General features: G+C 41.8%; 1 protein-coding gene across 21 annotated transcripts in view; it reads right to left on the reverse strand.

The window, feature by feature from the left end:
* Positions 1-17448, reverse strand: part of ABLIM2 (actin binding LIM protein family member 2) — a 217640-nt gene that overhangs the window by 72588 nt on the left and 127604 nt on the right. For all 21 annotated transcript variants that reach the window (XM_043544704.1, XM_037898124.2, XM_037898130.2 and 18 more), the window contains exons 7-8: positions 5764-5851; positions 2962-3020 (exon numbers count right to left, since the gene is read on the reverse strand). In XM_043544704.1, the coding sequence (XP_043400639.1) occupies positions 2962-3020; positions 5764-5851 (147 nt within the window). The remainder of the gene's footprint in view (positions 1-2961; positions 3021-5763; positions 5852-17448) is intronic.

Below are 17448 nucleotides of genomic sequence, written 5' to 3' on the forward strand. Positions count from 1 at the left end.
TGCACCCCCCCCCAACCCCAGCCCTGATTCCGGCACCCTCCACACATACCCAGCCCCCCCAGCCCCCTGCCCTTACTCCTGCACCCTCCTCACACACCCCCAGCCCCCTGCCCTGACTCTTGCGCCCCCCACATCCCCACCCTGAGCACCAAACGGGAGCTCCTATACACACACACATATTCCCACCTGCACCCCTCGCACCAAATGGGAGCTGCCCAGATAAGCGCTCCACACCCAAACCTCCTGCCCCAACCCTGAGCCCCCTCCCTCATTCTAGCTCCTGGCCAGACCCTGCACCCCAACCCCCAGCCTGCTCCTTCACCCCCCGCCCTGTTCTCAGCACACTCCCACCCTCATCTCAGTGCAGAGAGAGGAAGAGAATGGCTAGAACCAGGGAGAAGGTAGGTACCTACTCTGTGTGGACAGAGCCGGGACCCCAGACCGGCAGTGGGCTGAGTGGGGCCGGCAGGAGCCGGTCTGGGGTTCTGGCTGCCTGCCCACCCACTTCCCGGATCCCAATAGGGCCAGCCAGGGTCCCGGCCGCAGGCCCCACTCAGCCTGCTGCCGGCCTAGGTGAACGGAACCCCAGGGCGGCAGTGGGCTGAGCGGGCCGGCAGCGTAAGATCAGCATTTAAATTTAATTTTAAATGAAGCTTCTTAAACATTTTGAAAACCTTGTTTACATACGACAATAGCTTAGTTATATAATGTACGGACTTATAGAGAGAGACCTTCTAAAAAACATTAAAATGTATTATTGGCACGCGAAACTTTAAATTAAAGTGAATAAATGAAGACTCGGCACACCACTTCTAAAAGGTTGCCGACCCCTGTACTAGAATGTCAATCAATTGCCACATCCCACACAGTCACCTTCACAAGCTGTGCTAATGATCCACCACTACCCTTTATAAAATTCCCTCCTTCTCTTTTGCTTCTCCTATATAAAAAGGCGCTGGTAAATTAAAACAAAAAGCGAAGTAAATGGGAGTAATTAGTTCTGAACAGCTTTTTGGTCCGGTTCTGTATTTCTTACTGAAGCAAAATTCGCCCTGATTTTTATGAGGTTTACTCACAGAGAGCCTCTTTCACTCTGCTCAAGATTAGGGGCACTTGCATAGCACTTGAGAGATGTGTGGCTAATCCGTCAGTCTTTAAACAATGTCCTAAGAGGGTGTTTTCTGTGCCTTAGGGGGAAGCCCAGCTAGCACCTGGCCAGCACAACAGTGTCTACTGTCCTTTTAAAGAGGAAAAAATATTTAACTACATAGGAACATATGACTAGAAGCAGGGCCGCCCCTAGCTCTTCTGGGGTCCTACGCAGCCCCCCCGTGGGGGGGCAGGCGGGCAGGCCTCCATGGTGAGGGGTGGGGCTGGCTTGGGGGTCAGGGGGGAACCACACCCCAGCACTCCCCAGCGGCACGACTGGGGCTGGGCTGCTGCACTTCTTGCTGCCGGTGAGTGCAGGCCCGACCCTGCTGCACTCCTCAGGGGAGTCGGGGCGGGACTGGGGCAGGGAAGGGGGTGGGGACGGAGCAGGACGGGGGCTTTAGGGAAGGAGTGGAGTGGGGGCGGGGCTGAGGCACAGCAGGGGAGGGAAGAGGTGGAGCTGGGACAGAGTGAGGGGGGGGGCACGGGGAAGAGGCAGGGCGGGGGCTGGAGAAGCACAAATTTCCTGGTGCCCTACTAGAAGCACATCCTATGTAAGCAAGTCCAGTTCCCTGCTATCACAGGCGCCCCATCATATAATCCCAGTCCTAAATTTATCAATCTCTACATTTTCAAAAAGTTGCATGGAGTTTTAGCCAGCAACTTCCATTAATGAATTGAGAGTAAAATGCGGTGCAAGTCTGAAAATGTAGGATATACTGTTATGCTGAATCAATAGCTCTTCTACCAACTAAAATACTTGGTTGTCAAAAAAGGTCATTTGGAAATTTTTTTGTTTTTGTTTTCTATCCTGAAATACCACTTGCTACTGACTGAAATTTATGAGGCAAAAGGTTAATTGGCTACTTTAAACATTTTAAACACTCACTTGAGTTCAGAGCTCTCCAAAAATGATGGATCAGAGCAATCATTACCCCTCCTAAATACATGGGTACAATACATGGGGCCATGACCTTTTAGGATGAAGCCGAAAATAATGTTTTTCAAAGCTGTACTTCGGTCAGAGATGTAATTGCTAACACACCAGATGTGTGGGCATTCTCCTTTCATAGTTGCTGCCCTGAATTCTGTCCTGTCCTACGCGTTTGGAGTATAACTTTTCTCAAGCCAAATCAAAGCTCTTTCAAACAAGACCACCGCTTGATGCATCTAGAGAAAACAATCCAAAAGACCCCACATTTGGCCTCACTCCATTAAGCAAGACGGTGGTGTCTCAGTCCCACTACTTGAGACAGACCATGTCCCTAATTATTGATTAATTTTCCATTTTTCAGAGTCAGCTCATCCATCAACTGTTCTTTTAATTATTAAGATTCCCAGAACTCCTTCTTCTTTCCACTACACACAGAGAGAGATCATCCCCTTTCCACCACACAAATCATCATAGTTAGTATTTATTTAATATCAGAGGTTAAATTAGGTTGAGTAAGTGTGACAGCTCTAAAAAAGCAAAAAAGAGGTGCTAGAAAGAGATTTTTATGTAAGGAAAATATAGCGAGATTCCAATGATGTTTTATTTATAGCCATCTAAACAGAGAGACTGCCAGTGCACTAATCTTTCGTTACATCCTAATCTAATGACAAAGAGTTCATTCATATACTTCAGGCCAAGAATTTCCTTAAAGGATAGGTTTAATCACCGACTAGCTAAAATACAGACTCTAATAAATAAATTACTACTGCGCCAACTGTATTGTCATTTAAAGTTACTGTGGTTAACAATCTCAGTGGCCAGTAGAACAATAAGACAATGTAATAAATTAAAACTGGATTAAAAGATGTTTCATTTACCTTGCTTTTTTCTTCAGTCTTGGCTGCCTGTCTACAGGCTGGATGCCAAATGGAAGTACCTGAAAATAAAAGCCAGCACTTTGGTGACTTCTGTCCTGTAAAATGCAGCTTTCAGCATGAAGGGCAGAACACTGATCTCCAATAATCATAGAAACCGGGGTGAAATCCTGGCCTCACTGAAGTCAGTGGGAGTTTTGCCATTAACTTCAACAGGGCTAGGATTTCACCCATGATTTCTAAGTCAACATATGACAACTTTGGGATACTCAGAAATCATTAAACAGGCTTAGCTCTTTTTTAAATTCTTTGAAAATTCTTTAAACTATAACAACCCCCTACTCATCAAAACAAACAAACAAACTCTCTATGTCCCTCATTATCCTCCTAATAATGTACACGCTTTGGTCTAGATTCTCAGTTGGTGTAAAATGCCATAGTTCTATTGATTTATGCTGATTTACATTAGCAGATAATCTGGCCTGCTATCTTAATTGCTCATGAAATTAACATTCATCTTGCATTCCCTACTTATAAGTGGGACGTAAGTTAAATACTACCACACGAAATTAATTCAGGGAGATTGTATAAGGCAGTGATACTCAGACCTCAGTGGTTCAGGAGCCAAATTATCAATCAGCATTACCCAAAAGAGCCACAGTAGTGTGAATTCATTGTTTCATTTACTATAGTGGTATTCATATTTAAACAGTATGATGGGGAAATATTTAGTTTATATATATATATATATATATATATATATACACATATTCTCACAGCAAACAATTTAATAATTTAGTGCAAATTGATAACTTGGATTGATCAATAAAATAGTAAAACATCCTGATCAGTTAATAATTAAATCACACAGTGTTTTAATATCGTGTGTTGCAAAGAGCTACAGGAGACACATTGAACAGCCACTTGCGGCTCGCAAGCCACAGTTTGAGTATCACAGGAATAAGGCAAAGAGAACAGCAAACGAATATAGAATGAAGCCAGCCTACAAATACAATACATTAGAACCAGAAGGCCATGGTGCAGTAGACATTAGAAAAAAACTACACAAAGTAGTCTTATTTTGGAACATATTAGCAATCAAGCTTCAAAAAAAAGCACAGCTCTACCTGGAGAATTTAAATTTAAAAACAATGTCCATGAAGTTAACACAAGATGCTAGACTGTTATGGTCTTTTTCTTTTAGCTAAATAAGTGTGGGTGGTTTTCTCTGAGCAATAACTAAACTAGCAATATAATTGCTATAGCAAGCACATTATCAAACAGAAAAATGGAAAAGCTTCATCTGCAGAGAACAGGAGAATGGACCATTTGAACCAGAGCAATTTGCTTGATATATACAACAACAACAAATCACCTATAAACAATCCAAAGGGTGCAAGTGTTTCAATAAAATGTCAGCATGAGTGAGCTTCCTTAAGGAAACAGACTACAGGCCAAATTCATTGTCTCAAATAAGGATAATATGATGTGCTGCTGTGTTACTTATGTTTTATATTTACCTCTGTTTTATAAACAGTAGCACAATAATAGTAAAAAAACCCAAACGTGCAAAATCCAAGTCAATGAGGTTTCCAAGACAGGACAATCTTGTGTCCCTATGCACCACATTTGGTCTGGAATATTTCACCTGAATTTGGCTACATTAATTTAATAATTTGGGAACAGGATATCAGGGTTGATTTATATTTATGTTCCAAATAGGAACAGGAAGCAATGCTGTTACAATAATGTGACCTTCACAGACTTTCTGGGCATGAAGATCATTGAAATACTGTGGAGAAAGTATTTTTGGGGTATTGCAGGTTAATGAAATTGAGCTGGTAAAACTGTTCAGTGCTATTTCATGAAGAGCATTTTCAGAGGGAGGACTGGGTGTCTGTGGGGGTGAAAATTAAAATTTAAATAAGATAAACATATATACAACAAAGAGAAAGGGAGAGAGAAAGAGAAAATTAGCACAGAAACTTAAGAGTCAAAAACAAAGTAAAATCTGAAAAGCCAAACATAACATCAGTATGTTCAGAATTTAGAGGTAAGCTGTATACAAATAACTATACTGAATATATCAGTAACTGCAGAAAACAAGATGGGTCCAAAAGCAAAACTCTGAACTTTGGGACTGTTTGCATCAGAACTCAGAACAAAAATTAGCAAACATCCATCTTGTAATATCTTTATAAAGGATTAAACTGAAAACTTGGATCCAGACACAACTGAACTTTGGAGTGTTTGAAATCTAAATTCAAATTTTGTGGTTTGGTATCATCTCCAAGGCTGGTTTTAGCATTGATTTGTTACAGGATTTCACAGATTCCTACTACTGCTGAGCAAATTGGCTTGCCATTAACCAAGGAATCACAACATTCCCTGGCTTCTGGAGTGAGTAAAGTCATGGATCTCTGTGAACTACTATAATTTGCTCTAAATCAACGTGACAATAGAATAGCGGCATTTGTGATTTTAAATAATGTAACAGCAAATCTTAGGTAGGTAGTGTCTAATTTTCTCTGTTTAAAGAATAAACACAAAGAACGATTTAAGTGTACTACTGATACTTGCAGGTTATAGAACCAAGCTGGGTAAAAAACATTAATCTTGGGTTCATACATCAACTTGCTAGTTCCCTCTGCCCACTTAGTTTCTCTTTCTGTTTTGCCATGAAAATGTACTGGCAGAGCGGCTGTGCCCAGATGTTTATGCTAGAGGGGGCTGTGTTATAAATGCAGATATTGTTTTAATAAATACATTAAGGATCAATACTAATAATAACTTTTGTTTGTTTACCTTGTAGATACATTTCTTCTCCTTCTGCAAACATCTGACTGCATCTGACACATCGTGCACAAGCTGGGTGATAATGTTTTTCTCCGGCCTGTTGGGGAAAAGAAAAGGTAATTATGGATAATGCAAACTCTAGACAGCACTGCAGCTTATTCAGTGATTACACCTTCAGATTTCATATTACGTTTTTGAAGAAAATATTTCATTACATGTTATTTTCTTTCAAACTGTAGAGTGCAATTTTAATTAAGTAAATTATTATTAATCAGTTAAATCAAGTTATTAATGCTGATTTTAGTTACAGAAGATACACCTTTAAAAATGAAATATAGTTTTGATAGTAGGTCAGATCAGATCCCATTTAAATGAATGAAAAAATTCCCATTGACTTGAATTGACCATAACATACTCCAAACTGTTGATAGAAGCCAGTGATTGCAGGTTCCAGTGACATAGGGAAGGATAGGAGAGCAGTCCTGGAGGCCACATTTTGGCTACTAGGTAAGAGATTGAAGTCCAGGACCTCCATAATAGTGTCCTCTGATATGCTTCCGGTTCCACACAAAGGGCCAGTTAGACAGGCAGAACAACGAGGTCTCAATGTGTGGATGAGACAATGGTGTAAGTAGGAGGGATTTAGATTTATTAGGAACTGGGGAACCTTTTGGGAAAGGAGGAGCCTATACAAGAGGGATGGCCTTCACCTAAACCAAAATGGAAACAGACTGCTAGCATGTAAAATTATAAAGGTCACCGAGGAGTTTTTAAACTAAGGACTGGGAGATAGCCGACAGGTGCAGTGGAGCACATGGGTTAGACAGAAACATTCCTTGGGAGACACTTTTCAAGAGGTTACTCTATATCCTAGTAAAGAGCAGAGGATAGAAGTTGGTAAAGTACAGGCGGGAACTACAGAGAAACAGTCCACAAAAAAGAGACCCATTCAATTACATCACATGAAGGCAGACAACTAAATATTGACAAGTGAACTACGAGTGTAAAAAAAAGGTGTTGCCATGGACCACATGTAACATTATGCATCAAGTACTGCAGACCTGACTCAGGCAAAACACTACTGGTTTTACAAAAAAAAACCCCCATGGTTTTACAAAAGGTAGATCGTGCCAAACCAACCTGATCGCCTTCTTTGAGAAGGTAACAGATTTTTTAGACAAAGGAAACGCAGTGGATCTAATTTACCTTGATTTCAGTAAGGCATTTGATACGATTCCACATGAGGAATTATGAGCTAAATTGGAAAAGATGGGGATCAATGTGGAAACTGAAAGGTGGATAAGGAATTGGTTAAAGGGGAGATTACAATGGGTCACACTGAAAGGTGAACTGTCAGGCTGGAAGGAGGTCACTAGTGGAGTTCCTCAGGGATTGGTTTGGGGACCAATCTTATTTAATTTTTTTATTCCTGACCTTGGCACAAAAAGTGGGAATGTGCTAATAAGGTCTGCGGATGCCATGAAGCTGGGAGGCATTGACAATAGAGAGAGGGACCGGGATATCATACAGGAAGATCTGGATGACCTTGTAAACTGGAGTAATAGTAATAGGATGAAATTTAATAGTGAAAAGTGCAAGGTCATGCATTTAGGGATTAATAACAAGAATTTTGGTTACAAACTGGGGACACATCACTTGGAAGTAACAGAGGAAGAGAAGGACGTTGGAGTATTGGTTGATCACAGAATGACTACGAGCCACCAATGTGATATGGCCGTGAAAAAAGCTAATGCGGTCTTGGGATGCATCAGGCGAGGTATTTTCAGTAGAGATAAGGAGATGTTAGTACCATTATACAAGGCACTGGTGAGACCTCATCTGAAGTATTATGTGCAGTTCTGGTCTCCCATATTTAAGAAAGATGAATTCAAACTGGAACAGGTACAAAGAAGGGCTACTAGCATGATCCAAGGAATGGAAAACCTGTCTTATGAAAGGAGACTCAAAGAGCTTGGCTTGTTTAGCCTAACCAAAAGAAGGCTGAGGGGAGATATGGTTGCTCTCTATAAATATATCAGAGGGATACATACCAGGGAGGGAGAGGAATTATTTAAGCTTAGTACCAATGTGGACACAAGAACAAATGGATATAAACTGACCATCAGGAAGTTTAGACTTGAAATTAGACGAAAGTTTCTAACCATCAGAGGACTGAAGTTCTGGAACAGCCTTCCAAGGGAAGCAGTGGGGGCAAAAGACGTATCTGGCTTCAAGACTAAGCTTGATAAATTTATGGAAGGGATGGTGTGATGGGATAGCCTAATTTTGGCAATTAATTGATCTTTGACTATTAGCGGTAAATATGCCCAATGGCCTGTGATGGGATGTTAGATGGGGTGGGATCTGAGTTACTACAGAGAATTCTTTCCTGGGTGTCTGGCTGGTGAGTCTTGCTCACATGCTCGGGGTTTAGCTGATTGCCATATTTGGGGTCGGGAAGGAATTTTCGTCCAGGGCAGATTGGCAGAGGCCCTGGGGGTTTTTCGCCTTCCTCTGCAGTGTGGGGCACGGGTCACTTGCTGGACGATTCTCTGCACCTTGAAGTCTTTAAACCATGAGTTGAGGACTTCAATGGCTCAGATATAGGTCAGGGGTTTGTTACAGGAGTGGGTGGGTGGGATTATGTGGCCTGCATTGTGCAGGAGGTCAGACTAGATGATCATAATGGTCCCTTCTGACCTTAAAGTCTATGAGTCTACTGAAGTCAAGTATGAGTTCAGAAGGAGTTTTCTCTGAATTAGGAGTGAGCACATGATTTGGCTCTATGTAAAGTGTTTCATATCCTGTTTCCTTGGGAAAGTGTGGTTGAAAACTAATACAATTAGTATCAAGTATTGTTGCTGTTGAAGTGTTTCTACAGCACTACATTACAACATGGTCTGCAAGTCTCTTTGTTCTGTGCAGTGTCAGCATCCAGGCAATAATAATTAATCAATGCTAATAATGGCATGCTGTTAGAAATGTAACTGTGACTAGGTGGAGGATCTGCCTAATTACTTATGACTGACAAAGTCAAAGCGTTCGGCAAAGGTTTACACCACAAAGCATAATCCTGGTCCAGTAGTTGCTTTCTCACTACTCAGTACTTGGGTCAGATGAACTCAAGTTTAAATAGTCTCTGTTTTTTACTTCGCTGATGTAGGCCTTGTTTAACCCATGAAAACCTATTACTATACAGATGTGTAACACTAGTGCTGAGAAAGAAAACAATCCATTAACTGAATGCTTTGGATCCTTTCAGCGGATATGAGAGAATTACATCAACACTGATAAGGGAGGTGCTACTGAAATGTTTGGAAGACTTGTGCCTTTAGAAGAGAGTTACTATAACTCTGAGGTGCAAGAACAGCCCTTAAAAATATGTTTCCTGACGCAAAATGACAATTTAAGCCATAGAATGAATCAGGTGTAAAAGAAGACAATGGCACTGTCAGGTGGTAGACCTTTTTGCTGAACAATGTCATCTGGAGAAAACACTAATATAAGCAGAGTAGTGACATTACATGTATCACTTAGCTACTGAACAGATATAAAGGTCAATTCTGTTTTTTTATTTCATCGGTGTGGTATCACAATATCTGATAATAGATGTTTAGCTTTTTTCAGTTCAGATATTTGTATTTCTTTTAATGTTATACCTTTTATAACAAAAACATACAGAACTTTGTATATACACAAATATACAATAATAAATTGGCAGATGGAGGTCCCTATAGCTACACTAATGAGACCTTCTACTTCTTTTTTAGTGCTCCATCTTGCAAAATGCTGAGTGACTCCTGTAACCCTAGGGACTGAAGGCATTCAGCACTTAGTATCAGGCCTTTAGGTCTAATATTGCTTGTTTGTGTCCATAGGTTTAGCATAGATGGACACAGAAAGTAAATCAGAAAAACCTAAAGTTGGGATTTAAAAGCAAAAAAAAAAAAAAAAAAAGAGGACCATTTCCCTTGGGAGGTTGGTATTATATGGGCAAATGCTAATGCAGAGCAAAATCTCAGTAAATTTGATTGATTTGGTCTAGCTGGTACAATTTAAACCCTGGCTAAAAATATCTAGGGGAATTCAATGACTTTTTTCCCCAAAGAAACTGTTTAAAAAAGTTCTGAAATGATAACATGGCAGCATCATTAAACTAGAATTGATTTCCAAAAATTTTAAAAAGACAACCTAAGTCCATCATTTCAGACCACTTACATGTACAATAACTAAACTCTAACAAAAAAGAACAGGGGTACTTGTGACACCTTAGAGACTAACAAATTTATTAGAGCATAAGCTTTCATGGGCTACAGCCCACTTCATCGGACGCATAGAATGGAACATATAATAAGAAGATATATATATACACACACATACAGAGAAGGTGGAAGTTGCCATACAAACTGTAAGAGGCTAATTAATTAAGATGAGCTATTATCAGCAGGAGAAAAAAAACTTTTGTAGTGATAATCAAGATGGCCCATTTAAACAGTTGACAAGAAGGTGTGAGGTATGTATCAGACCAGATTCACCCTTACTCGTGTTGAGTAGAATGTTTCTCTCTATGTAGCCCCACCAAAACAGATGGAAATACTCACTGAATAATGTACTAAAGTGCTTGCAGAATAAGTATCCTAGAATCTGGCCCATCATAATTTGTTCAGCATACATAAGAATCCTTGCAATCATTTAGAGATATAGGGCCAGACCTCATCTGATGTAAGCTGTCATAGCTCCATTTAGTTGGAGCTATGACAAGTTACATTAATCAGGAATCTGCCCCATAATGATTAAAAGCACTGTGTATTTTTATGACACATCAAAGTGTACCTGCTGGAGTTGAGGTTTATAGTGTACATCTGTTGCCCTATTGATTAGAGAAAAGGGATAACAAAAATGCACCAACAGTTTCTCCAAGAGCAGCCTGAGGCAGAGGCAGGACTACCTCAAAAAGACTTTGCTCAACAGATGCCACATCTTGAACCAAAGCTGGACTACCAGTTCCAGCAGAACCTGGAAATTTTGTGACCTTAAAACGTAAATTGTGTGTATTATCAGCTTAAGTTGAAAAGATGGCCTTGTGATTTTCCTTATTTCTGTGTGTTGCACTGATGTGAGGGTGTCTAATGTGGCAAACAAATTCCTAACCATATGGCTGTTTCTTCATTGCAGTTTGGAAGCTTAGTTTGTCAGACTGTATTTTATAAAATGGGCAACACTGGGACAACAAACACACACGCAATGCGCGTAAGTGACAATTTGTTGTTCTCATGAATCCCTTATTGTTTTTGAGCTTGACCCTCTAATACCCTACTCCAGCAACCTGTGCATGCAGGAATAAGTGGGACTAGCATTTATTAAGGGAAAATCCTCCTAGTCTGAGGGCAATAGGCCATGCAGAATGGCAATGTCTCTCCTCAGCAACACAGGCTACCATGAGCCCATCTAACCTGTTACTTCATTCTCTACGCTGGCTTCTTATAGAACAGAGAGTCAAGGGCTTGGTTTTTATTTTTGAGTCAGTCAATAGTTGGGGCCCAGGATTCCTAAAAGATCATCTAAAGAGGAATATGGTCAACAACTCCACTCCTCAGGCACAAACGAACTGTTCAGCGTAAATATAAAAAGTCTGAATGTGCAGCAGGCAGAGCTTTCTCAGGGCTAGTGAAAGGCTGTGGAATTAACTCCAACAGGAACTAAAAACCACCACAAATCTCATCACCTTCTGCTCCAAGGGCATGGAGCACTTTTCTGATCTTGCTTTCTTTAATATAAATGCACAGCACAGGGTACAGATTGTGACGCTAGCAGGCCAGGTGCCAGATTACACCAAGGCCCCAAGACCTCACTGGAAACTGACAAGTGCATAGCTGGAAACCAGTCTAGCTCACCTGTGTGTTAGCATTTTTAAAACTGATATTAAGTTTGTTAGAATGTGTTTAGATTTGATTAAATGCTTGTAGGATGCTGCATATATTGATCTCACTTATAAACATCTGTATCCCATGGTAAAAAGTTATATTGAGTGTTTGCACTGTAAACCTCTGTAACTGCGTAACACACCAAACAGGAAAGAACCATTAATCAGTGTAAAGAGCTGGTCCTGCACACATGAAGGCCCACTGAAAACAAAGTGGGCCTTCGTGTGTCCTTTTAGACATCAAAGGACAAAGGCTTAGCTGATTGCCCCTATCCCTGTGCCCATGAAGAGGAGATGGGCACCAACTCTTGTCCCATCAGTTTAAAGTCTAAGGGAAGGGAATAAAAATGCTGGTACTGTGACACAGTTCCTGACCAGAAGGAACTGCATCACTATGCTGCTTGGAATTTGGAGAGGGCAATATTTCTTAGCATAAGCAAGGGATCCCCAAGGTGCTATGCTTCGGCTAGCTCTAAAGGACACAGAAAACTTGCATATCGCAGCAGTCTTTTGGAATCTAAGACTGTAACTCATTTGTGTGTCTGTTGACCGGCTTTAACTTTGTAAATGACTAATTTTTTCTTAGTTAATGAATCTTTTGTTAGTTTATTATAGGATTGGCTACAAGCATTGTCTTTACGTGTAACTGACCTGTGGTTTGTAACTGGTCCTTGGGGACTGGAAGTAACCTGAATATTGTTGTGATTTTTCTGTAAGGGACAATATATCACAAAGACAAGCTTGCTTGGGTGCACGATAGACCAGAGTACCCTGTGGCTGGCATTCATGCTCATGAGCTACTCCAGACAGCTCAACACATCTAATTTATAAAAACAAAAAAAGCAACAAAATCCCTACCCTACTCATACAATTTCTCCCTTGGGGAGTAGGCGAGATAAATAATTAATCAGATATGAAAAATGTTAATTACGTCACTTAATGTACTATTTGAAGGTAATGATGACGGTAGTACAACAAACTGTGCAGAATACAGACTAGAAAGGAATAGCATAGAATAGACTAAATGCAGCGGCAGATGTAATTCCATGTTGACATATGCAAAATGCATATTGGAAAGAGTAACTTGAATTACTCAACAGTGGGTTCTAAATTAACTGTCACCACTCAGGAAAAAGACCTTGGTATCATTATGGATGTCTCAGTGAAAACACCTGCTAAATATGCAGTAGCAGATGGATAAAGTGAAAGGATGGATAAAGGATGAGAAGAAGATAATACTGGAGCTATTATAATGACATTATATGAATCACTGGCATGCCCTCACCTGTAGCTATAACTCCGATTGAAGTAAACTCTTATTGCAGTGGAACACCACACCTCAGAGGATTAGGCCCTAAATCAAGGGAAGAATTTTGCCCATGGTGTTGTGTCACAGGGCAACGGGCCCTTTAAGGGGAATCAGGCTCATGTCTGCCAGCCGCTGCCTTTTGAAGGCCCACCTGAGGGTAACTGACTGTCCCAGGTGGCCACTTAATGGTTAATTGGTCAATAAGCACCTGGATCTAATAAAAGGCTACCTGAGCTTAGTTAGGGAAGGCATTCCCAAGGAGATAGGGAGCTCCTGAGGAGCGGAGCTCCCAGAAGAGCTCATCAGATCAGGGAGTCTAGAAGGTGTGCTCCTGGAGAAAGGGAACTCTCCAGTGAGTCCCCCCAAGCAGGGAGTCCAGAAGGTGCTCCTGGATTCTGGGGATTCCTAACGAGAGAGCTTCAGAAGGCAGGCATACAGGAAGGGCTACTCTCAGCAAAACTATGCCAGGAAGGCCAGCCTCCCCGGAAGCTCCTCCCAAGGAGAGGTGCTTCTAGAAAGAAGGGGCTGATGTAAAGATGAGCAGTCCCAGAGAGAAAGTTCTCCCAGGGAGGGACAAAAGCAGCCAAGGAGACGGAACTGGGTGTGGGACCTCCCAAGGAGCTACCAAACATTTACTCAGCAAAGAAACGTACTGTCGGGGGAAGAATGGCAGTGACAGGAGGCCCTGCAGAGGCCCAAGCTCCAGACAAGGAATTCAGCCTGAGAGTGCTTCCTGGCTAAAGGGCCAGGACATAAGACTGTTTAACCCAGAGGTTGTTCTTTTCTGTTAAATAAATTAGACCCTGTGGAGGGTTCTCTTTAGAATCTGAAAGCCTGGCTGGATTTGTTTATACCCTAAGTGAGGGGAACTGAGGCAGGCTCACTTACAGCACTACATCCAACATGAGGGGTGCATTAAAGGGTGAGAGACCCGACTACATGTGTTTAGATCCCAGATACACTGAGTTGTTTCCGAGGCACAGACAACGGAAAGGTGACTTAAGGCTTTTTAGATGGTGCGTTAGTGCAAAACAGCTGGGCTATAAATTCTAGTGCACACCAGGTGATGCTCACTGAAAGTTCCTTAGGGTGCACTGATGTTGTCCTATTTCAAACAGTACTATGTCAATGTGCATCAGGGAATTTTTAGTGCATGCCAGCAGGGTCCACACAGAAAGTTAGTGGATGACAAGCTGGTGCGCATTAAAATTTATGCTGAAGATGATGTACACTAACGCACCATGAAGACAAGCCCGTAATCTTTTTAGTACACTTTTTCCCCCATGACTATAACCTAAGTTCCCTGTAAGCTGTGTGGCTGGGAACTTGCACTATCAAGTGCCTTGCGGTTCACGTGTCCCTCCCCGCACTGCCATGTGCTGCTCCTGACCTCTGCCTTGGAGCTGCTCCTAGGAGCCTCCTGCTTGCTGTGCAGAGTGGAGGGGGAGGTAGAGGGTTGCTGATGTCAGGGTTTTCCCTTCCCCCAGCTCCTGTACTCCATCTCCACAGAGCAGGGTGTGGGGGAGACAGGACAGGCCTCAAGATGGAGGGAGCTTTCTGGCAGCTGCTGCTGTGTCTGAACTTTCTGATCTACTTAAAAGGGCAGTGTACTTAAAGTGGGATCATCATACTTAAAGGGGCCACACGCATCTCTGTCACTCACACACACATACTGTCTTTCACACTCACCTCCCAACCCATACGTGTATTGTTGTTGTTACTTCTTGATACTTCTTTCAAAGTGTGTTATTTTAGTTTTTTGACTGATCTATGCATTTCATAATTTTTATTTCTCTCTTACGCTTGTAAGCAGAGTCAGGATGAGCTCCACCCTGACATCTGGTGGTGAGGTGTGGCAAGTTGTGGAAAAGAACTTCAGGGGCTGATCTCATTTGCATAGGCACACCCACCCCGCCTAGAATGAGGCCATAGCTGCCCAAATGATCACTTTGGCTGCTATGGGATCCCCAGTGTCTCTGTTATTGGGGCAGGAAGAATAAATTGTTATTACCCTGATTATGGGAATCAAGGACAGTGGAATTGTACTTGCTTTTTGTATGATGGAGGGACTCACCATCAACTAAGTAGCACTCACTAGGCAAGGGACATGGGTTCCAAAACTGTGACTTGAGAGAGGCTTGAGACAGGTATTAGTACCTGGTGGTGTGGGCCCCTTTGTGAGGGCCTGAAACACCAATTGCACCTCTGTCTCTCTCCACTATGGAATATCAGAGCTAATTTTGGGTCTATTAAGAGTCTCCCTACAGGTACTGTGCTGAATTCACTTTGGCCTTATGGTGCACCAGCACTAAGGCTCCTACTACTACAAGCTGAAATCACTAAAGAGCTAAAATTACTGCGAGCTGAAATCACTGAGCACTGTGTCAAGTAGGGGGGAGCCTGAAGATCTAGAGTGCAGTGGTGCTGTTCATGGATAGGCTGGCGGAGCATTCGTGAGACGGCGAGCGGAGTGGAGCCGTTCGTGAGACAGCAAGCGGAGTGGGGCCCTGTAGAGCTGTGGGACAGTCAGCTTCAGGTCACGTAAGGTGCCCCTTACCTCTTTCCCCCCTACACAGGCACATTTTTACCCAGACTGGGGAGTAACACTCTGCAGATGAACTTTTGAACTTTGGGGCTGGACTTTTTGGACTTTGGGTGATTTTTGGATTGCTGGACTCAAGAGACGTTTGGGTTGTGGGACTCAAGAACCCGAGGGAAAGGATGTGGCCTAATTTGTTGGGGTGGGTCTTTGCTCATGGTTTGGTTAATGAACACTAGTTGTGGTGTTTTCCCAATTTAATGCTGATGTCGTTTACCTCATGTTATTAAAGATTCTCTGCTACACCGAGACTCTGTGCTTGCGAGAGGGGAAGTATTGCCTCTTTGAGGCATCCATGGGGTGTGTTAGATTTTCCCAGGTCACTGGGTGGGGGCTCGAGCCAGTTTTGCATTTGCTTTGATGAGAGGGAATCCCTGTGTACTGAACCCAGCCCTTGCTGCTATCAACTTGACCTGGCAGAAGGGTTACACACTTAAATTTAATTCTTTGAGTAGTGAGTTCTAAAATGCCTAAACTGTCCTGGCTGGAGTAATTGTCCCTATGGTAACTTTTTTTAAAAAAATATCTATTTCTATTTGTGGTGCACATCCGCACATTACCTCGATATGGTGCACATAACAAAATTCATTCTGCACGTGGATGGAAAAAATTAGAGGGAACACTGACTATAACTAACAACAATATAGGTATGACTAATGAGGGCTGAAATCTTTTTCTGCTGAGAGCAGCAAGCTCATAGAAACGAGAAGAGAATTCAGGTTGATTCAATGATTCCATTACAGTGTTGCATATTTTACATTTCAGCTGACATAATACAAATGTAGGTAGCTGTAGAGGAGTACCAGTAGTGCTGAATCTTATCTGTTCAGGTAGATTCACATTCTATTGTCTTTGCTAATGCAAGACTCCTATTGACTGCTCGAGGAAGGATTACAGGCGTTAGTCTGCAGTAATTGAATTTTGACATATGAAATATTGAGGCAGCTGAGCTCCTCTAGGACAATGCAGATAACAAAGCCCATCAAAGCTGGGGACAAAAACTCTAGGTAGAAGGAATGAACATCTAGAGAAGATCAGGAAAACCCAGAGCCAGAACAGCTTCAAGACACACTGCAAAACCTTCGTCTTCAAAAAGGCCTTTCTACTACAGCAAGACTGGTGCTCCAATATTCGATCTTTTCTACACAAGACCTTCCCTTCCTAAAAATATCTGAAAACAAATCAACCAACCAGTTAAAAATCCTAACCGAAGCAGAGTTTCCATCTTGAGAAGAGCAGAGACTCCATAAAGTCCACTAGCGACTTCCTACTGCTATTTTATGTGGAAGGAGTTCAGATGCTATGGTGATGGGTGGCAGTATAAAACCTAAAATAGATTCTGGGTTTCCTCTTTTTTCTTGGTTTTGTCTCCTTTTAATAGTTCAGACCAAAACAAAACTCAACTTTTCATCTGAAAATGTATTCTTCTCCAGTTTCATTTGATTACATAGTGCTTATAGACAGAATGCTGTTCAGGTTTAAAATTCAGAAAGTGTGCAAATATATGCCACACTGAAATAGATGTTATCTACTCAAAGATAGAGAACAAATCAAACGTACACAAAACAGATTGAAATAAGTGCAAGAAAAGTTTGAAGCTATTCATAATAAAATAGATATATCATTTTTAAAAATCACCCCTTGAAACATACATCATCTCGCCTATAAGATAATATGCACCTTTCACTGTGTCTTGTTTAAATTTGATCATTGCCCCTTTTCTAAAATGGTTGTTTTTATAGATAGAACATCTTTACGTGGGTGAACTGTTTTTTCCCCCAAAGATAGCTGAATTGTGTGTTTTGAACACATTGGTTTCTTTTCTGTATAAACTCTAACAATTTTTGAATCTCATGCTGCACT

The sequence above is a fragment of the Chelonia mydas genome, chromosome 4, assembly GCF_015237465.2.
Source record: "Chelonia mydas isolate rCheMyd1 chromosome 4, rCheMyd1.pri.v2, whole genome shotgun sequence".
NCBI lineage: Eukaryota > Metazoa > Chordata > Testudines > Cheloniidae > Chelonia > Chelonia mydas.